The 26,089-nt window shown below is 41.7% G+C and overlaps 1 protein-coding gene across 1 annotated transcript in view; it reads right to left on the bottom strand.

The window, feature by feature from the left end:
• Positions 1–1,033: 1,033 nt before the first annotated feature.
• The window catches only part of LIN28A (lin-28 homolog A), a 38,561-nt gene continuing 13,505 nt past the window's right edge, over positions 1,034–26,089 (bottom strand). The window contains exons 3-4 of the mRNA XM_070949811.1: positions 5,752–5,936; positions 1,034–1,247 (exon numbers count right to left, since the gene is read on the bottom strand). Coding sequence (XP_070805912.1) covers positions 1,034–1,247; positions 5,752–5,936 — 399 coding nt within the window. The remainder of the gene's footprint in view (positions 1,248–5,751; positions 5,937–26,089) is intronic.

Genomic DNA, 26,089 nt, shown 5'->3' with positions numbered 1-26,089 from the left:
AGAGCAGAGAGGGTCTACCCACCCTCCCTCCGGCTTTTCACACGGCAAGTCCAGCTGTCCGCGGGAACAAAATAAATTAAAGGCAGAGCTACAGAAGTTAAACTGGGCAAAGGAGCAGCGGTTTTTATCTGATGAGTGGGCTGGACAAAGTAAACACATCTTTAAACTTAGAAGACTTGTACTCTATTTAGAGAATGAAAAATATGTAGGTCGCATGGATGGCAATATTTGATATATGCCAAATTTGCATTTCTGTGTCTATGTGTTTGTAGTGTGTGTGTGTGTGTGTGTGTGTGTGTGTGTGTGTGTGTGTGTGTTAAACATCAGAATTAGCCAAACAAGCACATGCAGGAAGGAGCATGGCTATATTACTGCATGGCACAGTAGCTACAGTAAACAGATCTAATCCTTCAGGTTTGTTTTGGCAGAAATTGGACTCCTGCGCCTGCCAATGCTCCTTCAGGTCCCATAAACATCTAAAAGCATGTGGCTCTTACTTTTCCCTAACAACAAAAGAATCCCAGGTCAGATATGAAAAAGGAGGGGATTCAGTTATTTTCTGTTAAGAGAGCAGGGAGCAGGCAGTTTGGGGAGTCGGTTTCACTACAGACTTCTAAGGTGGGACTTCCTTGAGCCTCAGATTGTCTTAGAGAGGGGGCCCTGCCAGTTATCTTATTTGTATTCCAATGCTCTTGTCGATGTGTGGAAATGACATACACACACACAGACAGACAGACACACACACACACTTAACTCAAGTACAAACGCATCCTGAGATCCATAACTTCAGTTTTTGGTTTTTGCATTTTCTTGATCTTGATTCCTCAGATTCCACACCCACTAAAAGGAGAAAAAGGGTCCCCCCCCACTTCCACTCAAGTTTTTGCCTTTGCTAAAGATAAAAGCTGCTGCTCTCCTGCCCAGTGCTTGTTCACCCATAGCTTGGAGCCTATGCTGTTCTCTGCTCCCATTTTGGCTGACTTGATGCCCTGAAGCCGGTCAACTGGGCAGATTTCCTACGGATTTCCAGAGATCATTCTCTGGTTTCAGGAAGAAAGGGTGAGCTGTGCATTTCTTCCTCCTCCCGGAAGTATGTGGGTTTTCCCTGAGAACTGGGCGACTGCTGCGTTTTGATCGGGCAGTTGGCCACCATGTGGGCGATGCTTTGGCAGAAGTGGCATTTCTTAGGCTGAGGAGGGAGCTTGCATTCTTTGGCATGATGATCCAGGCCACCACAGTTGTAGCATCTGGGGGAAAAAAAGAGGAAAACAAGATGGAGGAGAAAGCAGGAGGGTTATTCCAGGAAAGCTGTAGCTGTGTGTATCTCCACAACCTAGCCAAAGCAAAGGAGGAGAATTATATCATTCTGTGTTAAACCTAGGTAGCAGAGCCCTGGTGACCTTGGCTGATATCAGTAAAACCTAAACAAAACCAATCTGATTACACTGAATCAGGGCCTTGCCAGGAAACCTCATAGCTATAGGCTAGACCGGGAAGTCAAAGAAATATCAACAACACTCCCATCATTTTTCAGATTCTCTCTCTCTCTGTCCCTCCCTCCCCCCCCTCTCTCTCTCTCTCTCACACACACTCTGCTTCAATGAACCAATTGCTCCCTCAAAGGAGAGTAATAAAGGGAGATCCAGCAACTTTTCCAGAGATAGATCTTCAAAAATTGGATGAATTAAAAGAATGCATAAGTCTTTTTCAACCACTAGGGGGAACCCCCCCTATTCCTATTAATAAAGACTTTTTTTTTTTCAACAATTGTGGAAAAGCAAAGATAATACATGCGGCAGTCTCCTGCCCATGTCCAGATGTTTTGGACTATGCCTATCATAAACTTTCGGTTTTGGTTTTGCAAGCTTGCAACTGATGGGAAAATGTTATCTGAAAACATGTTAAGAACATCTGGTTTCCCAACCAGACAAGCGGGAGAGATTTTTGTTGGCCTTCAGGCGTGTTGGGACATTCCTCAGCAAGTGGGCTATAATTCAGCAATAAAAGCACCGCTGTTCCATGCATCCATCCTCCCAACTGTATTATGTTAGTAAAAGAAGTGGATTCTTAAATAGTCTGGTGCCCGTTTAAGATATTAGAGGGCCAGGAAGAAGAGACGACCCTGAATCAACCAAGGCCAGGGGTCAGCAACCTGCGGCTCTGGAGCCGCATGTGGCTCTTTCACCCCTCTGCTGCGGCGCCGTCACTCAAAATATGCCTCACAACCGCCAATATGCGACACCCGCTGGCATGCAATTTATTACTCTGGTAGGCCAACCATGGATAAATCCAAGAAAAGAAAAGTTTCAGAAGAAAACAGAACGTTTAATTCAACTACATATGCTAGTTTTGTGGCCGCTCAAGAAATAGTCAGGCATGGGAAGGGTTTTGTGGCTCCCGGTGTTTTCTTTTCTGTGGGAAACGGGTCCAAATGGCTCTTTGAGTGTTTAAGGTTGCAGACCCCTGGTGTAGCCTAAAGGCTTGTGCTTCAGTCAGTAAGGCTCATCCCATCTCATGGGTTTGTGCACACACTAAACCAAGGGTCCCCAATCTTTTGGACTTCAGGGACCACTAAATTCATAATTTTAAATCCCGCAGACCACTAATATGATCTGCCTAATGACTGGCTGGGTGGGTGGGCGTGGCCAGATGGTCATGTGACTGGATGGGCATGGCCAAGTTGATGTCATGTTGAGGGGCACCTCACCGGCCTCTACTCACCCCTCCCCTCCTAACCACTCCTCGCCTGCTCGCCCAGGCTCCTTAGGGCCCCAACAGGAAGCAGTTGTTGGAGCTAAGAAGCCACCATGACAAAGAGTTGGCAAAACAGCTGGACTATGAGCATAAGCTTTCCAAGCAGAGGGAAGACCTGCAGGAGTGCAAGGCCAGGTACCGGCGCCTGGAGGCTCAGCGGGTTGAGATGGTCAACCAGTTCCAGGCCATGATGCAGTCCCACTGGAACAAGGCCCTCCGGTTCTTCGCCACCAGCAGCGCTTCCCTCCAGCCTTTGCCCAAAGACTCACACCAGGAAGCTGAAGCAGACCCCAAGTCGGAATTTCCGCCCCACTCCGACCCACACAGAAAGACCCCAAAGGGGGAGACTTTCTGCAGCAACACAAGCGTTCATTGCACGTATCCGGCCCAGGGGCCATAGTTTGAGGACCCCTGATTTAGTGCAATATAAAAAATGCAGAAAATTTTTCTTGCGGACCACCAAAATTTTCTCATGGACCACCAGTTGGTGACCGCTGCACTAAACTATTAAATGAGCAAATGGGCCGAGTTCATGCAAGCTGCTAGCAAAAAGGCCTAAACTTAACCTCTTATTATGCTATGCCAAATTGTTAGATCTGTAACAGCCGGTTAACAATTGTAGGAATACAGCCAGTGTAAGATAATCTGGTGCCTTCCAGATGTGTTAAGAATGCAACTCCCACAGCCACTATGATATTTAGAATATCTGGAAGGCTGGGGACAAGTGTTATAAAATATATATTTTTTCCATGTACTTGCTGTGGGGAGTCTCCCTGAAGTTCTCTTCCAAGGGATGAGCCATCCTGCAAGCACATGAATGGTAACGGGTTGGTCTATTTCTATTCAGCTGGTGTGTGTGTGTGTGTGTGTGTGTGTGTGTGTGTGTGTGTGTGTATGTGTGTATGTGTGTGTGTGTGTGTGTGTGTGTGAGAGAGAGAGAGAGAGAGAGAGAGAGAGAGAGAGAGAGAGAGAGAGAGAGAGAGGGAGGGAGGGAGGGAGGGAGGGAGAGGGAGAGAACTCTGACCTTTTCCTTTGTTGCCCTAGGAATCTGCATCTGCCATTCACTTAAAAGCCAAAAGGAAGCAACTTATGCGGAAGGAGGAGACAACTGCTGGCCAAGCCTCCACCAAAGGAGGATAAAAAACTGGCTGGGAATGATGGGACATATAGTCAAAACACCTCCAGAGAAGCACCAGATTGGGCGAAGCTGAATTAAAGGCAACTAATTTAAGCAAGTTGGTGGTCTTTGTGTAGGCACGTGTGCATAGCCGCATATATTAGAGCCGTGATGGAGCAGTGGTTAGAATGCAGTATTCTGGACTGCTAACAGTTCGATCCTGACCGGTTCAAGGTTGACTCAGCCTTCCGTCCTTCCGAGGTCAGTCAAATGAGGACCCAGATTGTTGGGGGGGCAATAAGCTGACTCTGTAAACTGCTTAAAGAATGGTGTAAAGCATTATGAAGTCTAAGCGCTATTGCTATTATGCTGGATCTGAAAATGAAAAGGGTTCCAGAGGGCAGGGCAACACATCCAGAGCACTATCTGCCACTCCTTTAAAACAGACATCTCTAAGAAACCAGACGATTCAAACGACCAATTAACAAGAGAACCAATCAGCTGCTCAGAATTTAAATATAGCTCCAAATGAACAACCAATCACACACAACCCACTGACCACACTGGCACACAAGACATTTATCTTGTGTGCCAGTACAAGGCACACAATAGGACAAGAAAATCCGGCTGATGAAGTTATGTAGTCTGGTAATGAAACCTTCAGAAACTAAATTAAAACAAGCTTGGAGAGCAAACCACTGCCAAAATCTAAAACCCGAGCTACAAGTATTTTCTATTATTACAAACATCTGCTAAACATTTGCTAAACAAATAATTCCCTCAACACTGTCGAACTAGTTACTGAGTCTGCATTACTATTAATCTTCTAATCGTTCCTATCACCCATCTCCCCCCACTTATGACTCTATGACTGTAACCTTGTTGCTGGTATCCTTACAATTTATATTGACTGTTTCCTAATGTGTTTGATTGCTTTTTTGTTCCCTATGACTATCATTAAGTGCTGTACCTTATGATTCTTGACAAATGCATTTTATCTTTAAGCATAAGCATATGCACCAAGACAAATTCCTTTTGTGTCCAATCACACTTGGCCAATAAAGAATTCTATTCTATTCTATTCTATCTCTTCTTCCAGGCCTGCACTGGCATGCCTATTTGCCATTCCCATCATGCCAGAAGACATCTGGCAACTGAATACTTATTTATTTGATTTTTATCCCACCTTTATTTTCATAATAAGGTTACTGTGAACATACCTAATGATTCTTCCTTATTATTTTTCTCACAACAATCATGTGGGGTGAGTTGGATTGAGAGAGATCAACTAATCCGAGATCACCCAGTCAGCTTTCATGGTTAAGGAGGGACTAGAACTCACGGCCTCCTGGTTCCTAGACCAGAACTTTAACCATTAGACCAACTGGTTCATTATCTTATTATTATCATCATTATCTTGGTGAGAATGTCAGATGTCAATATTTCTTCTTACCAGCAAATTTCTAGCTCTCGTGATGATGGTGAAAAATGAACATTATTGGAAACTTTCGAAAGCCAAGCAAGGTTTCATTGTTATTAGCTATCTTGAATGAGCTAGCTATGGGTGAGACAGAATCAAAATAATGAAATAAATAAAGAATGCCTGGATTTGCATAATATGCCGAACTACTGAAAAGAAAGGGGAAAAAATCATACATCTTTTATAGGTTATGTGGAAAAGAGTTCCAAACTTAATTTAAGTTGATTGTTGTTTCTTTTTCCAGCAAAAAAACCCCAAAAACCTCACTCTCACAAAACCGATTTCTCTATTTCTATACTCCCAATACACAGAATATCCATTGCATTTTCAAGCTTTGAAATTTTGTTGTAAATTGAGAGGTTTCCGGACTCACGGAACAAGTCCCTGAACTAAGTCTTACCGATCTCCTTTCGACCTGCGTTTCTGAAGGCTTTTTCCTTTCGGTCTCCTTTCGCTGCCAATGCAGAAAACTCCTCCAGGGCCAGTGACTCGGATGGACTCCAAACCTTTAGAGGATTTCTTGAAAGTGAATTCGACTGCTTCTCCTTCTTTCAAGCTGCGGAAACCTTCCATGTGGAGCTTGCTCTGCAGCCCAGAAAAAGAGCGGGAAGAGCCGTTTAGCCAACAAAGAGGAAATTATAAAATACTGACAAGCAAGGCAGAGAATGTTCAGGTAAAATCAATCGTGCATTTTAAGTGAATGTGATATGCATACTCACCCACAAATCTGCAATAGATGTTTGATTTAACTAACTAAAGTTTTGGACCACTTGAAAAGGCCACTCCATTTATCATGGACTGGACATAAAATACAAGTTACAAAGCTTTCTCTGCCCAGAAAGGAACACAGTTGGCATGCTGAACTACTTACTTTTATGTATTTTCATGTTCACTGTGTTATTAACAAATTCTTATTTTGTTCCCTATGACTATCATTAAGTGTTGTACCTTATGATTCTTGATGAAGGTATCTTTTCTGTTATGTACACTGAGAGCATATGTACCGACAAGTTCCGTGTGAGTCCAATCACACTTGGCCAATAAAAAAAATCTATTCTATTCTATTCTATATTTATTGATATATTTTCATTAATACATCTGATCACAGAATGCTTAATTTTGAACTCAGAACACTCTAAGGGCTATTTTGAGCTAGTTGAAAATGTAGGGAACAACAGAACTTTGAAAGACCCTCAAAACAACAGTCTTCTAATATAACTGTACACAATCAGTTACGAGAACAATATATAACTGTGTATACACCTCACTGAATTTCTTCAGAATCATCATTTTCTGTTTCAAAACATTCTCTGAAAGCAAATTGAAACAGACCAAGAATAGTCCATTCCATTCCACACTGTCACGAACAAAAACCTATCTTCCTCAAAATGTAATAACATCAATTCAGAAATTTCTCCCCATGCTACAAATGCATCCTTATACCTGTGTTCAGGGGTCAAGTTGGTAGCCCAATCCGATACATGCCTGTTGAAAAGCAGCTGCCATTGCATTATAGGTTATTAAATAATATAATTAAAGGGGGTGGACCATATATCTAACCCAATGTTTTGGTGACTTGAAGATATTGGACTTCAGTTGCTAGAATTCCCCTCCACCAAGTGTCTGCCTGGGGAATTCTGGGAGTTAAAGTCCACACATCTTCAAGTTTTAGGGCTGAGAAATACTGATTCAGCCCAACCTCTCTAAAATGAAGGAATCCACTACAGCACTAATAACAGATGACTATCCTGACTCTGATTAAGCAGCTCCAGTGAAACAGAGACCATCGCTGAGGAATCCATTGCTGAACACTTGTGTTATAAGCAATTGTTCCTGACAGCCAACCAAAGTCTATTTCCTTTTAATTTAAACACATTATTTGTTGTGTTTCTGCATCAACTCTTCAGAAATTCCCCCCTATCATCTACATTAACAGCTTTTCAGATATTTAAAGACACTGACCTAACCTTCCTGCAGTCTTCGCTTCTCCTGGCTAAACATACCCAACACCTCTCACCATTCCTCTGAAGTTCTCCCTTCCAGGACCCCTTATCAGCTTGGCTGTTCTTCTGTAGACATGTTCCACTTTGTCAATGTCTTCCCTAAAATGTGGTGCCCCAAGATGGATGCAATATTCTAGTAACAGTCTGATCAACATTGGAAAGAAGCTCAATGTAGCTTAACCCTACAAAATTACTTACAGGACTGCAATTAAAATCTTTTCAGTTTTCATAGAGGGTGAGAGATTATAATCCTGTTGTGGTCCGCCGGCAGCCTGCAGATAGCGATGAGGCTGAGGAAGAACATGGGCCAGTCCTGGAGGCTGGGGAAGGCCCGGATGAGGGCTCTGCGTCAGAGGCAGAGATGGGGCCAGGGCCATCAGGGAATGATGTGCGGACTCCGGAGCCTCCAGAGGCTGACAGTAGAGAGGCAGAGGTACAGGAGCCTGTTCCTAGTGCACGCATGAGAAGAGCTGCCAGAAGGCAGGAGCAGCTAAAGCAGAGGATGACTCGGGAGTAGGGCCAGGAGATGATTAGCCCCTCCCATAAGGCTTAAAAGACCAGCAACAGCTCTTGGCCTCTTTGCCAGAAAACAACCGAAAAGCAAAATCCTCAAAACACCAGTCTTATATATATATATATGCTTCGTGCTTCCAGGAGCAAGGATTGCTCCTGGATTGCTCCTGGAAGCACGAAGCCGAGAACAGCAGCCTGAAGATGACGAATGAGACTTCGTCGAAACGTCGCCAAGACACTTCCAATTTTACGTGGGAGAAGACCCGAATAACCAAAGACCTACATATATATATATATATTTATATACCACCCTTCTCCCGAAGGACTCAGGGCAGTGAACAGCCAAAATTAAAATACATACAATATAAAATTTAAAAATAATTTAAAAACAGAATTAAATCGAATTGGCTTCCCAAAAGTTAAAACCCATTACCCTTAAAATAACCCATTAAAATTTTAAGCCAGCCCAGCTTGCTGAAATAGGAAGGTCTTCAAAGCTCGACGGAAGGTCCGGAGGTCCGGGATCAGTCATATTCCTGGAGGTAGCTCGTTCCAGAGGGCGGGTACCCCCATAGAGAAGGCTCTCCCCCTGGGAGAGATTAATTTAGAATACGCTGAGAATAAGTTAATTCTCAGCTGTTTTAATAAAATCTGTTTGTTTTTTGGAACTGTTTTGCATTTAATATCAACTACATGGGCCTGGATCACAACAAATCCCTGGAGATCTGTCTACCCCACCGAACTGACCCCAGTCGCCAAAGGAAACCCACAGTAGTCCCAGTACTATTTGGTCAGTTTCTGTCATCACCTCCCCACTGTGATCCTTATCTCCCCTCTTTATATTCCCCTCAAAGCCCCTCTAGGTTATCAGCTTTGGATTCAACGCAAAAAGGCTTTGAAACACAAGGGGGTACCCATGGAGAACTGTCAGCAACTCCTTCACAAGCAGCCAACACTTGATACTCAGGATCCAGAAGGATCTTGACAGAAGTTGTGTATCGAGCCCTATTCAACAAGATACAGTTCAACAATGGCGAGAAAAGTAAGGACCAGCATCTAGGGAGGAAAAACCAAATCCATAAGTATAGAATAGGAGATACCTGGATCAACAGTAGTAACTGTGAGATAGATCTAGGTTTCCTGGTGGACTACCACTTACGTATGAGCCAGTAGTGTGTTGCAGCCGTTTTCGCCCTCCCCAGGCTCCAAGAAGCCTCTGGAGCCTGGGGAGAGCGAAAAACGGGCCTACCAGTCCCACCGGTAATCTTTTTGCTGTTGCATGCCAAAAATGGGGGGAGAGTGGGGGGGGTCGCACACACATGCGTGGGTGAGTGGGGCACAGGGGACATTGAATTATGGGCGTGGGCACACGCGTGCATGACCCCCCGCACTCCCCCCGCTTTTGGCACGCGACGGCAAAAAGGTTAGCCATCACTGGTATATGGTCTCCTGCATTGAGCAGGGGTTGGACTAGATGACCTCCGAGGTCCCTTCCAGTCCTAGTATGATTCTATGTTCTATGCTGCATTTTTTTCCCTCTGCTGCTTCAGCACAATCCTGGAAAATATCTGATGTCAAGAGTTGCAGACCAGTGCTACCTAGATGTCCCTGTGTTTCTGGAAAGTTGTGGTGGTGGGGTTTTTTTTTTGCTTTCAAAAGCACTGCATGGCATCTTTATTCAGATTTTATTAAAACAGTCAATAAGGTCATTCTCTTAGCCTTATGTTAATTACTCAGGGAGTTAATTCTGATTCGATGTTAAACACATCTGCAAAACCCAGCACAATCAGAAACAGTATGGATGTCCACAGACTCTAACCAATTAAAACTTTAATCAGCTTGATTGGAAGCCTCCTTTGAACCCCTTTATTTGTTTGAACCACAGATCAGGTCTCTAAAGACCCTCTCCTAACACTTTTCCTAATTCATTCTCAACTATAAGAATAGATCAATTATTGTTCTGCCTTGTTCTGTAGCCTCAGGAGCTCTGAGGCCTTTTTCCCCTCACTTCACCCATTTTGGGAAGCTTTTTCCTAAACTTCATTTCTATTTTTTTAAAAAATAATTTTTATTAAACAGTTTGTCTTTAAGAACAACACAAAAAACAATCGCACATATATAAAAACAAAACATGTCAAAACATAACGTACTGAACATTATATAACATTAATGGTAATTTTACAGCATTTTGTATCAACTTACGTACTTTGCTTTTGTAGTTCTCTATTCTATCATTTCTATTTACTACTCAATAGTAGAATAATCGCATTACTCCTATACACACACACACACACACACACACACACATATTATAATATTCATTTGTTCTTATCTATACATTTATGTTCGTTTATATTTACCTCTCTTTATTTAATGTTGTTCAGTTACTTTAAGTTTCATCAGTATTAAGTTAAACATTTCTTGTTCTGATTTCTCTTTTCGAGCCAAGTGTACATTTTATTCCATATTTCATAATAGTCCGAATCCTCTCTTTCTTTCAACTCCATAGTCATTTTATCCATCTCTGCGCATTTTAGAATTTTCCTAATTACAGTTTCATATGACGGTATATTTTTTTGTTTCCAATTTTTTGTGAATGTGATTCTTGCTGCGGTAAGTATGTGCAATATAATGTATTGAAGGTTTTTATTCATTTTCGGGTCCTTTTGCCAAAATAGATTTGAAACCTGAATTGTTTTTATTAGGAATACTGGACCCGAAAATGAATAAACTTCATTTCTAAATTCTTCAACCACTTCATCTCAACTTTTACAAAGAAATATTTATTTATGTATATTTTTGTGCTGGTCAAGTATGAAAAGTGAAACGATAAATCGTGAGCTCGTTTCTCATACAAATTTCATCACCGATATAATGAATTCCTGTGTTATGCTTTTGTTGTTATTCACTACCCTACTACACTAGTAGATAAGCAGTTAATATACATTTACAAAATAAATAAAAAAATAAAATAGCTGCTACGTCTTTTCCAACATTTCTGAGGTAGAGATAATGACCAATGTATAGCGACAAAAAATGACAAATGATTTTTCCTGGAATTGATCTTCGCAATTGTAAGAGTTGACAAGCAAAAAGAAAAAAAAAAGTAACTTCAGCTGACTTGTATCAGTTAACAAATTCATAAGATAATAAATAATAATAAAGTAACTTGATCTCGCTGTTGCTATCTGGCGAGATCCGGCCATGAATGATGTGAATGGGTTTTAATTGTTTTTAATGTTTTAATGTTTAATGTTTTTATATATGGTTTTTAAATGCATTGTAAGCCGCCTTGAGTCTTCAGAGAAAGGCGGCATACAAGTTGAACAAACAAATAAATAAATAAACAAACTTCCATGTAGGATACCCCCCCCTCCGTATAACCAACCCCCTGAAAAAAGTTAGGGGGATCCCTATGTACAGTACATAACATAACCATGCACACTTTATATAATCCTCCATTAAAACTGCAGTTCTTTCCTCCCCCAATATTATGTATAGCACCACCCAGTTATGCAAATTATCTTACATTATTCCAGATCACACCTTACCCCAGGGAGTAAAGCACATAGTTTAATAGAAACCATATGCTTGGCATGCCCAGATCCATATATAAATCCAGCTCTTGTTTTAAAAGAAGTAGATAGTCCACAGTTTGAAAACATTTTGCTCTCAGGGCTGTGTTTTAACCAAGGGTCATTCTCTTTGTAGAAAGTTGAATTAAACCAGGAGATTTGCCAACCACAATTATCTTCAACGGTTCTACTAAAACAGGGGTGTCCAACTTCGGTAAAGTTTAAGAAATGTGCCGGCTGGGGAATTCTGGGAGTTGAAGTCTACACATCTTAAAAGTTGGGCATCCCTGAACTGTACTAAATAATAAAGAAACAAACAAATAACCCAGAGACGCTACATCAGGGGGAAAAAAATTAAAATATCCAAAAGGTCTGGTGGAAGAGCTGTTTTTTTTATAAAAAAAGTTTTCCTAAAAACAAACAAACACCCCAGCACATCTTATATATTTTCACTAGAAGAAATGCACTACAACATGATATGACTTTGTTTTAACTTGGCCTATTATACAAACTTGACTGTGGTAGCCTGTAAATCATACTTCTATTGGTATGGTGGTAGCAAGACCGCCTGCTACCACCAATAGCCTCCCACCGACAAGTACGCTCCCATAGAGAGGGACTCCTCCGGGTGCCGTCAGCCAAACAATGTCGACTGGCAGCCCCCAGGGGGAGAGCCTTCTCTGTGGGGGCACCTACTATCTGGAACGAGCTCCCCCCCAGAGATACGGAGGATCTCGGATCTGCGTACCTTCCGTCGCGCGCTCAAGACTTTCTTATTTCATCAGGCTGGCCCGACCTAAGTCTTTCCCCTTTTTAAATGGAAATTTTAAATTTGGTTTTAAAGTATTGGGGTTTTAAATTCAGCCAAATTATTTAATTCGTTTTATTCTATTTTAAATTTTGTATTTATATTGTTTTTATTTTATGGCTGTTCACCGCCCTGAGTCCTTCGGGAGTAAGGCGGTATAAAAATTCAATAAAACTAAAACTAAACTAAACTTCTATGATTTAGTACCTTGGATGAACCTAGCCAGTTGTGACACTTTTGGAATATAACATGTGACGGTATTCAAAAGTGCAAGGAACAAAGACTTGCTCCCAATTTAAAAAAACAGTGCTGAGGATGAGAACCAAGTTCAGAGCTCGAACGAAATGCTTCATTTCCCCAAAAGTTTATAACACCCTGAAGTCAGTTCGCAATTGCGGGTCAAAATCCCAGTGAAAGGGATCGTCATTCCCAACATTTGATGCCACTATATACTTAATTTGGGTTGTTTTGTGGCAAGTTTCCACTGGTTTGGCTGCCACGAACTCGTATAATGATCTCCTACCAGCAGAGCAATTTACCCTCTCAAACACTCACTGACTATTAAAATGAGCTCTATGTATATCCCTAATCCTTTTGGGAGGGGGGAGGGAGGGAGTGGAATAGCAGAATTAATAATCTGTCCCTGCTGCTCTGTCCTGAGCCATTTTCAAGCCGGTTCAGGCTGTCCCTTCTGGGTCTGCAGGCCATCTGCCGCGCAGGAGAGAAGAGCCAGCCTTTTCTTTCATTCTTTTTTCCCCCCTTTCTTTAATGAATGGAGCAAACCCCTCATTCACGAGTTGTTCGGTAACACAGGTCAGATGATGGCACTTCCCTGGGGCTCAAGGGTGTCCAATGCCATATTTAAGAATACTGAAAAGCAGTTGTGTAGCACTGCACTACACTAGTTTGGCATTTCCCCAAATGGATGCCCTCAACTGCAATGGCCATAATCTGCTCACTGCCCAGAGTCCCTCTGTTAAGTGGTTTTAAAAATTTGGTAAAGAGATAAAAAATAATTTCCAAACTGCCATCATGCACCCTTTTAAAATTTCCCACCAAAGCTGTAACTTTTAATGAAGCCGATCGTAGTGAGGGGAGGAATAGAATAGGATAGGATAGGATAGGATAGGATAGGATAGGATAGAATAGAATAGAATAGAATAGAATAGAATAGAATAGAATAGAATAGAATAGAATAGAATAGAATAGAATAGAATAGAATAGAATAGAATTTTTATTGGCCAAGTGTGATTGGACACACAAGGAATTTGTCTTGGGGAGAAGGGGAGAAATATTTTGTGAATTACATAACCCAGTCACCTGAGTTCACCCTTCTGCATTTCAGCCATACATGAACCAGACTCATTAAACAAACCGGATTCATACCAGAATGTCAGTCCCAAAGTCAACAATAATCAAGCTTAAGTGTTGTACAACCAGACATTAGATTTTTAAATGACCTGGGTAAACATGCCATGCTAAGACAGTAGAGGAGTAATCATGTTAATTGTAATTCAATCTGAATTAAACTGGATTTAGTTTAGATGTTATCCTACCCCATTCTACTTGTCTTGCCCCTGTCAATTATTTGGTGCTCAGTACACCCTTCCAGAGACAAAGCAAAAAATTACATTCATTTTATTTCACTTCATTTGCTAGGCTTCTAGCTACTCCAATTGTTATTGCCCTGGAGTGTTCACAGGCCTTCTTTGTAAGTAACATTAAAACAATACCGAACAATTCATCAATTAGATTTATACTCTTCCTTTCCTTCATGAATTCAGGGCTGCATGCAGGTAATTCTCGACTTACAACCAAATTTGAGCTTCAAATTTCTATTATGGAGCAAGGCCATTGTTAAGTCAATTGTCCCTTTTATCACCTTTTTGCCAGTTGTTAAGTGAATGATGCAGTTGCTAAGCAAATCTGGCTCTCCCACATTCATTTTGCTTATCAGGGGCTGGCTGGGAAGGTCGCATAAACACAAGTCAGTTGCCAAGTGCCCAAATTTTGATCACAGGATCATGGGGATCATAAGTCACTTTTCCCAGCGCCATTGTAAGTTCAAATGACCACTAAAGGAATGGCTGTTAAGTCAAGGGCTACCTGTATGTACCCCTCTTTCTTCCCATACTATCCACATAACTCCTCTGTGAGGTAGGATGAGCTATGGGCGAGAGACTTGAGTGGGCCATCACTTAGATCGTGGCATTCCAGTTTTGACATGTGCATATTGTCTTGTTTTTTACAACCTATTAAATCTGGGTTAACAGAACACACTTGCTGCAGTCACATAATATATAACCCCTAAACCTAAAAAGTTTAATGTAATGGCCTGGTTCGCACAGCCTGCTAAGATAATGGCTACATCAATACAAAACATACTAAATCACCAACTATCAACCCCATTTTGGCCTCATGTAGGATATTGCATAATCCCAGCTATTGTTGTGTAGTTTGCCAAGGCCAGGCTAGAGATTAGTCACAACTGAAGGTGTGGAAAGCGTCTGCTTTCCTCTTTTCTTCTATCACCCACTCCGCAAAAACACTTTTCCCCATGATAGGGACAATTGCAACTCCTAGCTGGAAAAAGGCAGGAGAAATGGGGCGGAGAATAAATGGGGAAGGGCTAAACAACCTCTTCTCTAGCTAGCTCTTCATTCCATTTTGGGGGGGAGGACAGGAGCGAAATGCTCCTGGTTCAGACCAGATCGCCCCATGCCCACCTGAGCCGTGCGATCATCAGAGGCTTTTTTTTTTTACTTTTAAAATCATTTTTTCTACAACCTAAAGAGGTTGCAAGAAAAAATGCTTTTAAAAGCCTCTGACGATCCCAGTTGAGTTGCCTGATCGTCAGAGGCTTTTAAAAGCATTTTTTCTGCAACCTCTTCAGGTTGTAGAAAAAATGCTTTTAAAAGTAAAAAAAAAAAAAAAAAAAAGTTGGCCATGCCCACCCAGTCACATTACCCCCCCCACCAAGTCACGCCCACAGAACCGGTAGTAACAAATTTTAGATTTCGCCCCTGGGGGGGGGGGGGGTTGCAAAAAGCCCTGGCATGTGTAGTTTCTGAGCCTTCCACTTTGCTCTAACTCAGGGACCTCCAAATTTGGCAATTTTAAGACTTGTGGACTTTCAACTCCCAGAATTCCTCGTGGTTGGCTGAGGAATTCTGGAAGCTGAAGTCCACAAGTCTTACAGTTGCCAAGTTTGGAGAGTTTTGCTCTAACTCAAAAGTGATGGGTTTGCGGGGTTATTTACATGATGTAAAAGAAAAGAGCAAATCCTGTGACTCCTGCTTTTGAAATAATTACCAGCCCGCTGACCTTGGTGCATCAGCTAATCAGTTTATTTAGGCAAGACCCTCTCTCTCATTCTATATACATACATACATACATACATACATACATACATACATACATATATATATATATATATATATATATATATATATATATAAAGAATATGTGAGCCTAAACATGAACTAGGTAAAGCTTTAACACTTTTAAATCTTGAATATTCATCATCTCGGTAAAGATCGACAACTCTATCCCCCGATGCTTGTGGCACTGCACAATCCCTCTTTGATGTCAATCCGCAAGATTCAATTAAAATGATTTTCAAACCCAATGGAACACATCGTTCAGTTGCCACAGCTGCTTCACCACACCTGGAACCTCATTCATCTAGAAGGAAGGAAGGTTTCCCTTATAGTGGCACATAGCTAATATGGAGATAGTCACTCTCTGATATTCCCAATATTTGGAAAGCTGCTTAAGAATTCCAGGAATTGCAGATGCAACACATCTGAAAGGGTTAGGAACTATGCAGGATCAAACCAGAAAAACAGGCTGTCAAATGGATATTTTTGACGCCTAAGAGTAATCACATTTAAATTTGGCTCCCTATTTATTATCTAATTCGTCCTATCTAGTATTCTAAGTATTTTGCAGTGCAAAATATTTTGGTTTTGGTTCAGGATTTGGATTCTCTACTCCATTTCCTAATTCCCCTCCAAGCCTCTTTCGAGTATGATATCTTGATGGGGCCATTTAACACCCCCTCCCATTTAAATAGAGGTGGGTACATCTAAGAATGCTGCAAACCTCTCTCCTTACAATTTTGACTAAATAATAGTGCCAGGGACCCACCATCCAACACAAAGAAAATAAGAAAACCTTTGAATCAAGGTTGCAAATAATTATGACTCTCATTGTTTTAGCTAGCACAGTAAGTTTTTCCTACACTTGTACCTTCTAGGTCAGTGATCAGCAACCTTAAACACTCAAAGAGCCACAAAGGTCCTAACCGGAAGCCCCCCATTCAATTGTGGAGCCGACCGGAAGTCCTGTTTCCCCACCATAGAGTCTCCTCCTAGCGTAGCATCCTTTTTTCCTCTGCCGACTGGAAGTCCAGTTCCCCCACATAGTGTCTCCCCCTAGTGTGGCGTCCTTTTTCTTCTACCTGTCCTAACTGAAAGCCCTATCAATTGTGGAGCCGACTGGCGATAGGGAGCCACAGCAGAGGGATGAAAGAGCCACATGCGGCTCCAGAGCTGCGGATTGCTGACCCCTTGTTCTAGGTATATTGGGATAACACTATTTCCAGTCCACTCATGGGAAGGGTACCAGTTTGGGGAAAGCTGTGAAAAATTGTTGTGTAATATTTTGTGGTAGAAAACAGATATGCCTTTGTCTGCAAACACCACCACCATTCACACATCAATGTTGCTTGCCTTGCACGCATACTATTACTGCACACCAGTGGTGAAATCTGAATTTATTTTACTACCGGTTCTGTGGGCGTGGCTTGGTGGGCATGGTGTGGCTTGGTGGGCGTGGCAGGGGAAGGATACTACAAAATCCCCATTCCCACCTCACTCTGAGGCCAGCCAGAGGTGGTATTTGCCGGTTCTCCAAACTACTCAAATTTCCACTACCGGTTCTCCAGAACCTGTCAGAACCTGCTGGATTTCACCCCTGTGAGTGTTTTATCTGCTGGCTGGGAAGATGATAATATACTATATTCATACCGGCTCCTAATAATCTCATGCATATGCTTCTTTAGTTTTTCTTGTTATTACAATCTTCCAGGATGTTTTTCAGCTTCCAATCTAAGTTTCCTAGCTTTTTCAAAATCAGCTGAAGTTGGCTAACATTCATTCAAATGCTCCTTTAAGACAACCACGTTCCCCTGGAGTACCCTGGAGTATGCCTGGATGAGAATTCACCCACTGATTTGATTCTTGCCATATATATATATATAGTACATCTATCAAATTGGTTGCTGAACAATTTTGGTAGATATATTCATGTGTGTGAATGCATGTGCACAAGTGTGGGAAAAAGCAAATTGGTTTGTGAATTCTCCACCAAGCTTAATAGACCTCTAGATCTCTAATCTCAAAATAATTCAAAAAGATAGTCTGGTCTTCTCCGCCATATTGCTCCACACCTCCTGCAATGTAAATCAATTTGCTTTTAATCACAGAGGAAGAAAAGTTTCCCACAGGGTGCCTTCCAAAGACTAAACTTTCTTCATCCATTAGAGCTGCATTTCATACCAGGAGAGTATTGTCTTGGTAAATCCTTTTTAGCAGGTCATTACCCTGCCTTTCTGCCAAAACTGGCTTCCATTTCTACAAAAAGCTGGACTCACACAACCTAAAAGGTAAAGGTAAAGGTTCCCCTCGCACATATGTGCTAGTCGTTCCTGACTCTAGGGGGCGGTGCTCATCTCTGTTTCAAAGCTGAAGAGCCAGCGCTGTCCGAAGATGTCTCTGTGGTCATGTGGACGGTATGACTAAACGCCAAAGGCGCATGGAACGCTGCCAACATACTGACTGGGGAATTTTGGGAATTGAAGTCCAGACATCGTAAGAGTTGCCAAGCTTGAGAAACACAGACCTAGAAAAGTTAAACAAAGCTGGTACTATTTTTAAGTTACTCATCTTGTCCACTACAAAGAATGTTCCTTCTCAGAAAACCTTAAGAAGCTTCTCAAGATCTTCCCCAAAGTATCTTTATAAACAAGTCACACCCACCATGATCACTGTGCTTTTTTTTTCATAAAAGAGCGCAAAGGGGTGTTCAAAAATAACTGGCAACAAAAACAATTCAATATAATAATCAAAAGTAAAACCATCAGGCATAAAAGCAGACAATTGCTGGTAGTCCTCAGCAATCTGTCGTGATGTCCTGGGGGAGTGGTGGTCATGTGATAATCATTCATAACCTTCCCAGCAGGCTTTGGACAAGCAAAGTCAGCGAGGAAAGGCAGATTCGCTTAATGACTGCGTGATTTGCTTAACAACCACAGTGATTTTGCTTAACTGTGGCAAAAAGGTCGTAAAATGGGGCACAACTCACTTAAAAACTGCCTTGCTTAGCAACGGAAATTTCGGGCTCAACTGTGGCCGTAAATCAAGGACCACCTGTAAAAACAACAGAAATAATCCTACAACTCTTTGGACCAAAATGGAGCCTTCAACAGGTTTTAGTGTGACCTCAGAGCTCTGGCTTCCTCCTCATGTCAGCTGCCCGTTGCTTCCATTTTAGCTATGTAGGATCTGGCAAAAACGTTCCCTGGGGAGGGGGGGGTTTCAAAACAGGGAGACCCACAAATGAGAAAGTTCTACCGGCTGCTGGTTTCACAGTCTGGGTCTACCCCAATGATCTAAATCTGGGTAATATATTTGGAAGAGACAAACTTTTTATGTGTGAAGAGGCAGAGACAATCCAGCTCAAAACCCACGGGAGATTCTACAGACGGACTTTTTTTTCCACGAAGTATCTCCCAAATAGCCATTTACATTGAGGTTTGACACCAATATATCTCTGATAAATATAGATAATTGGGAGGAGTTAACATCATCCGCCACCCGCTTACACCAGCGCCCGCCTCCCTCTTAGCTGAGTGAAATGTGAAATACTGCTGTTTATTTTGAGGAGTGCTTGAGAGGTTGGTCAACCCCCCCCACCCCCAAAAGCAATCTTGTCTTCCCTTGGGGAACAAGGGAGAGAAAATTGCAAGGAAGGCTCCTTCCCCCTCCCGGCCCTCCCTCCCTCCCTCTTGCCCTGGGTCTTTTGAAGTGACCTGCAAAAGAAGCTGGTGGTCTTCAGAACATCCCAAACCCTCCCCCCCTCCTTCCCAAAACACATTGTTCGAATTCCTCTGTTATCAGATAGGTAATCAAACTGAAGCCCCATTGAATTAGTCAAATAGCCCCCTTGCATCTGAAAGGAAGAGGCCCAAAGCCCCTCATCCCGGCACACCACACACAAAGCAGGAAAATTCCCAGGCCATCTCGAAAGAAAGAAAGAAAGAAAGAAAGAAAGAAAGAAAGAAAGAAAGAAAGAAAGAAAGAAAGAAAGGGGAAGGAGAAGGAAAAAAGAAAAGGAAAAGGAGGAGAAGACAAAAATTGTCCCTATACATGGGGAGGAGGGGAGGCATTCCTGAAGCTCTGAACCTTTAGTGGAGGGGAGTCCAGAGCCCTCACGGATCTGTCCCCATAGAAGCAGAAGGGCCATCCTGTTTAAGAATCCATCTGACCACGCCAGTACAACAACAACAACAACACGTTTGGTGGGGATTTCAGTCCCAATTTTATAAACAGGGTTTTAATCCTAAAATACAAACGCCCTATCCCAGCAGTGCTGATGCATTTGCAGCATTTAACTTTTACAATGCAAGCAAGGTCCTCCTGCTGCAGTTGCACTGGCTGACAGTACCCTAAATGCACAGGGACCCCAGGGGAGGGTAGCACCAACACCCAAAGCAGAAAGCGTAGAGTCATTAAGCGTTGGGAAAAGAGTCACCCATCAGCTGTTTTCAGATCTGAACAAACAGAATGATATTGGCTGGTAACCCTTATTGTTCTCTGTTGCTGCCTCTATGAATCTCAGAGGAGCTCCCTTTGTTAAAAAGGAGGAGGGGGCTAAACAAACACAACATCCAAATGCAATATTCTGCCATCGTGGCAAACATATAAGTGGCCACAGCAGAAAATAACCTTCCCACCATAAATTCTGCCACTGGAGATTGTAAATAAGCAATCCATCACAATCCTGCTGAAATGTGAACAAGCCAAAAGCACAGCTTCCTTTTCCTCACCAGTTCCAAAGAAGGATATATAAATGTTCACCTCCATCTTTATTCATTGATTCTCTGGGAATGCTTATTCCCACAATACCAACATACACCCAAGGTCGGAGCTGGGCATTCCCAGCCCTCAAGCTTGGGGTTTTTTGGGGGGGTGGGTATCCCTTGGAAGCACGCTGATGGCTGCTACTGAAAACAGGCAGCTGCATGCAGTGTAGGCAGCAAGATATATTTTTTAGCTAATTCTGCTGATGAGGAAGAAAGGAGGAGATGGCCAACCAAACTCCCCTTAAAAAAATCCCGCAAGTAAAATTCAATTCGTTTTGCACAATGGTAGTATTCTGCTGTCGTCCTTCAGCATCACCTAAGTGTTAAATGCAGTCTTCACCCACAAGACAGTCACAACCGCCTCTATTTCAAGCCAAACAGTCATGTAAATTTCGGATATATTCCAGATTCTAATTTCTTTCTTGCCTATAAATTAGCCTGGCTAACTTACAAGCAGGTAGTAAACATGCCTGCAAATCTTGGCCATTCTATCTGCCACGTTCAAAGTACAGTACTTTATTGGAAAAAATAATGTTTAATAAGCGCCTAAGAAGTTGCTTTCAGAGACAGTTGCCCACTGGTTACCTAAATAATTACCCAACTCTCTGCTATTGTTCTTTGTCCAAAATGTCCACATCAACACTAGAGTAAATATAGAAGCGGGGATTGGCATATAGATCCTCCTTTTAGGAAAACAACTAGATTCTGAAAATGCTGTGCTCACACCATATACTTAGCTAGCTGTTTTCAGTTTTTGCATTTTTAATGCCTTGGCCTGATATGCAAACTCAGCTTGTTTACTTTGTTTATGGTTCAGTGTATCCTACATAGTCAGAAAATGGATTAATAACCATTAATTATCAACCCAGGTTACTGTTTTGGCCTAAGGACACCGATGAGTGATAGTGATGGGCTGCTAATTCCTGGGCCAGCTAAAAGGTTCTGTTGTAACACAGGGGTGAAACCATAGGACACATTCTTGATTTAATAGTTAATTTCTTTCTCTGTTCTCAAGAGTTTCCTATTTATTAGGAATATCAAGGTTGGGCAGAGTGCCAAATTTGATTGATTGATTTGTAATTTGGACTGAACATTTTTCACTGCATTTCCTCTATCACCTTTTCTAAGGTAGAATTTGTTTTAACCCATAGGAGCAAAATGGCAATATCTTTGTTTTTATTCTAGCTAGCCTGGCATGAAATGATTTTTGGTTCTTTCAGTAGACAGAGGGAAAACAGCATCTCTTTTTACATATTCTTTAAATTCATAGAAATGGGCTAGGAATCAGAATCCAGAATAAATCATGCATACAAATGTTATACCAAAGATGTAATTTATATTCCTGAATGGTGAGTATCATTCCCATTCTCTCCCTCTCCCTCCTTCCCTCCCAAATATATTACTGAATGGGAATAAAGTTTTATTGTTCTGATGAAAGCTTGTTTGTTTGTTTAATTTCTATAGTTGTCATTCTCTTTTTTCCCAAGAATTTCAGTAGTTGATTAGAATATAAAATACAAAGGAAAAATGAAAATAGTGGGAAAGTAGAGGCAGGAAAAGGGAAGAAAGGAAAGTGTAGGGGGCAGAAAAACATTGACTCCCAACTCTTTTTAGCATAGTAGAAACAAGATATAGTTTTTACTTTTACATAGTACTATATCGTAGGCATTTCTACAGCAAACCTATTTAATCAGCAAGCCCAAACTTTATATCAATTAATTAAACGAAATTTGCATTCCACCCTTGAAAAGTCCGAAGCAGCATATGTGCTACTGCTCAGTACTTATCGCAGGTTAAAGTATAATGTGGTTAGTTCAGTGTTTCTCAACCTTGGTAGCTTGAAGATGGGTGGACTTCAACTCCCAGAATCCCCCAGCCAGCAGCGCTGGCTGGGGGATTCTGGGAGTTGAAGTCCACCCATCTTCAAGTTTCCAAGGTTGAGAAACACTGGGTTAGTTTGGATTTGATTGTGTGAATCCAGTCATTATACTTTCCTTCACAAATACAGTAAGCTGGAAACAAGTCATAGTCTTGTACAATTTATTAACTTTTAGAGCCATCCTTTCACAGACTGTCAGGGACAGGCTCAAATTACAGAATTGCTCACAAAATGTTGGATCTGATATTTAACTTTCATCACATAAACATGTTTCTCAAAAGAGGATTTGATGTAGAATGATCATTCAGATCTACAACTGCCTTTGTTCTATTGTCTCTATTTCAAATTTCTAACAAGCTATTAAGGAAACATAGATTCCACCATATTCCATTTTAATGCAATGTGCAAATCCAAATAACTGTGCTTAGTAAACAAATAATGTTATACAAACTATGTCAGCCTTATTTAACAGACTGGGCTGTCAAAGCCAGGGGATCTCACCATAGCCACAAAAGACATACCATTGTGTCATAATTCAAAAATAAAACATTATTTTTCCAGAAAACAAGCCCATTTCACAAAACCAAGGCTTAATTGGACTTTATTATCTAGATCAGCGGTCACCAACTGGTGGTCCATGGACCACTGGTGGTCCGCAAGAAAATTTTGGTGGTCCACAGAAAAATTATTTGCATTTTTTATATTGCACTAAATCAGGGGTCCTCAATCTACGACTCCTGGGCCAGATACATGCAATGAATGTTTGTGTTGCTGCATGGAGTCTTCCCCTCCGGGGTCTTTTTGTGAGGATTGGGGGGGGGCAGAAATTCCGACTTAGGGTCTGCTTCAGCCTCCTGGTGTGGGGCTGGAGGGAAGTGCCGCTGGTGGCGAAACGCCGGAGGGCCTCGTTCCAGTGGGACTGCATCATGGCCTGGAACTGGGTGACCATCTCAGCCAGCTGAGCATCCAGGCGCCAGTACCTGGCCTTGCACTCCCACAGGTCTTCCCTCTGTTTGGAAAGCCTATGCTCGCAGTCCTCAGTGAGGTGCTTCTGCTGAGCTTCCTTCTCGGTCAGATCCAATTTGAACTGAGCCAGCTGTTTTGCCAACTCTTTCTCGTGGTGGCTGCTTAGCTCCAACAACTGATTCCTGTTGGGGCCCTAAGGAGGCCGGGCGGGGAGGGGAGGAGTGGCTGGAAGGGGAGCGGTGAGTAGAGGCCGGCGAGGCGCCCCTTGATGTGAGTGACATCAAGTTGGCCACACCCACCCAGTCACATGTCCACCTAGCCACACCCACCCAGCTGGTCATTAGGCAGATCATATTAGTAGTCCAAGGGATTTAAAATTATGAATTTAGTGGTCCCTGAGGTCCAAAAGGTTGGTGACCCCTGATCTAGATTGTACTAGTTCTTCAGTTCCAAGGCCATAATTTTTAAGACTTGTGTCAAGAAGTCTATAGCCATCTTTATCTCACCATCTCTCCACCCCATGTTTGGGAAACCTGCCTTCCCCAATAACCTTTAAGATACTCACACAGTCCAGATGTAAAACCAGAAAGTAACTATTTGGTGGTGAGATGTCTATCATAAGATTGATAAACCAATTGAGAACATCCCAAACATTGCTTTTAGCCATAGATCCCGCAATTGCTACAGGGTGCAAAGTATTTTAAAACAGCATGGGATGCCAATGTTATTAAGAGCAAAAGATGTGAAATGCTAATGTCATCAAGCAAATAACCAAGTCAGCTTCCTGTATTTCTGAAAATGAACTGAAGTTTTTCTAGTTCCTAGCAGACCCTATCACAATTTTTTAAAAAATCAATCATGTTCCTTGCAGCACCTAAAGACTTAAATGGATTCTAGCCTAACACTTTTTCCATAACAGGGCCTTATAATATAAAATAATATGGCTGGAGGTCCATCTGGTCCTCTTCTGTTACAATTTAAGATTTGACCTAGATATTTCAAAATTTTAAGAATTTGTTAATGGTTTAAAATGGCTTTAGTTGCTAGCTCTTTTATCTCGTTTTAAAAAAAAATGCAGGTCACAAATCCGCCAAGAACTGCTGTAAATGTTAAATTGGATTTTATTTGGAAGATTACTACCCCCTTCTTCAGATGTATACAACTTTATCCTACAGGAGAAGTTTATCTATATTAAATGAGGTCAGAATGAAATAAAATGTAAGAGGCAGACAGGGCTAATCCTCACATTTTCTTGCAGATCATTAGAGCGTAGTTATTTTATAGAGACATTCATGTAAAACTCTATTGTAGTAAAAAATGAATAAATAATAGGCTAAGCAGATCCGATGTGGCATTTTTCCATCTATCAGATCAAAACACAAGCAATTTGTGACAGAGCCAGTTTTAGTTTTTACCAAAGTCTGTATCCGTTGTCTTGTAGGTGGATTTAAGATGGCAGGACAAATATCTGACATTGTTAATTGCCCCTTCATTTGGGGGGGGGGGGCATTCACAGAATTGTTCAAGGTGACAGGGACATTCTTGCATAGTTAAAGAAATTTACATAGTATCTTTGTTCACCAGACTGATACACTGATAATGTAGAGTGCTACATATACTTACATAGGAGTAAGCTTCATTAAATATACAATTGCAGCCTAAGCTAGGTTCACACAAGTAAACTAAATCAAGCTTTGTGAGGTCCCTGGTGCTCTCAAAAGTTTGGTTTTCTTGCAGACATTTCATTACCCAACTTGGTAACATCATCAGTGCTAGAAGGGAGTACGGTTTACTTAAACCAAACTCAGCAAACCCAGAGAGCACCAAGCAGGGGTGAAATCCAATAGGTTCTGACAGGTTCTGGAGAACCAGTGGCGGAAATTTTGAGCAGTTTGGAGAACCAGCAAATGCCGCCTCTGGCTGGCCCCAGGAGTGGGGAGGGAATGGGGATTTTGCAATATCCTTCCCCTGGAGTGGGGTGGGAATACAGATTTTGCAGTATCCTTCCCCTGCCATGCCCACCAAGCCATGCCTACAGAACCAGTAGTAAAAATTTTTGGATTTCACCACTGGCCCCAAGGACCTCACAGTGTAACCCTGAGTTACAAATATTCTTTTCTATTGAATCAAGTGTTTCCCAGATGGAATGTAAAACATGTACATACACCAAAGGATCAGATCAGGTAGAGATGTGGCTCTTGTCTCATTATTAAACAATATCCGCCAGTAATTTTAGCTATGGGAAATCTTTGTGATGGAAAAATCTGGCTAATCCATTGCAGCATATAACTCTGTAGCCACGATTTGGTTCAAGGAGAGTACAGTTACTATTCCATGTTTCACAGGGAGTCATGTACACTCATTATATGGCAGTTAAGGCTAGAAGTTGCAGTAGGAATGATAGTTCAAAGAGAATGATTGGTTTTCAAAGATTCTACAGCACCCTTTCCTCCTCTTTGAAATGACTGAAGGCTTTCAGCAAGGATCTCAAAAGCAAAAGCAGCACAATATATTAGGATTGGCTCCTGAACCATTTAGGGGGTTTAACCAGGTTTAGAACTAATAAGCAGCCAAGAAATTCCTTTTAAAATCTGCATGATATGCTCACATCTGAAAAATGCCAATCCAGATTTTGACAGCCATGTTTTGCTGCACACAAGTTTCATTGAAGGATAGCTCTATTGATATGATATGCTATTTAAATGCATAAAGACCAACAGACTGGAAGATACCGATTGTATACATAGCTGGAAAAAATTTCAGAGGAATCAGCATAGGAATCTCCCCAAGTTTAATAATGCTTCCATTTCTCCTCTGGGAAGCTCTAGGAAAGAAGCATGTGTATATT

This window comes from Pituophis catenifer, unplaced genomic scaffold, assembly GCF_029215685.1.
Source record: "Pituophis catenifer annectens isolate HBS135680 unplaced genomic scaffold, rPitCat1.0.hap2 SCAF_9, whole genome shotgun sequence".
In the NCBI taxonomy this organism is placed as follows: Eukaryota; Metazoa; Chordata; class Lepidosauria; order Squamata; family Colubridae; genus Pituophis; species Pituophis catenifer.
The sequence above is the reverse complement of the archived record's forward strand: the minus strand, read 5'-3'. Positions and strand labels throughout refer to the sequence as shown.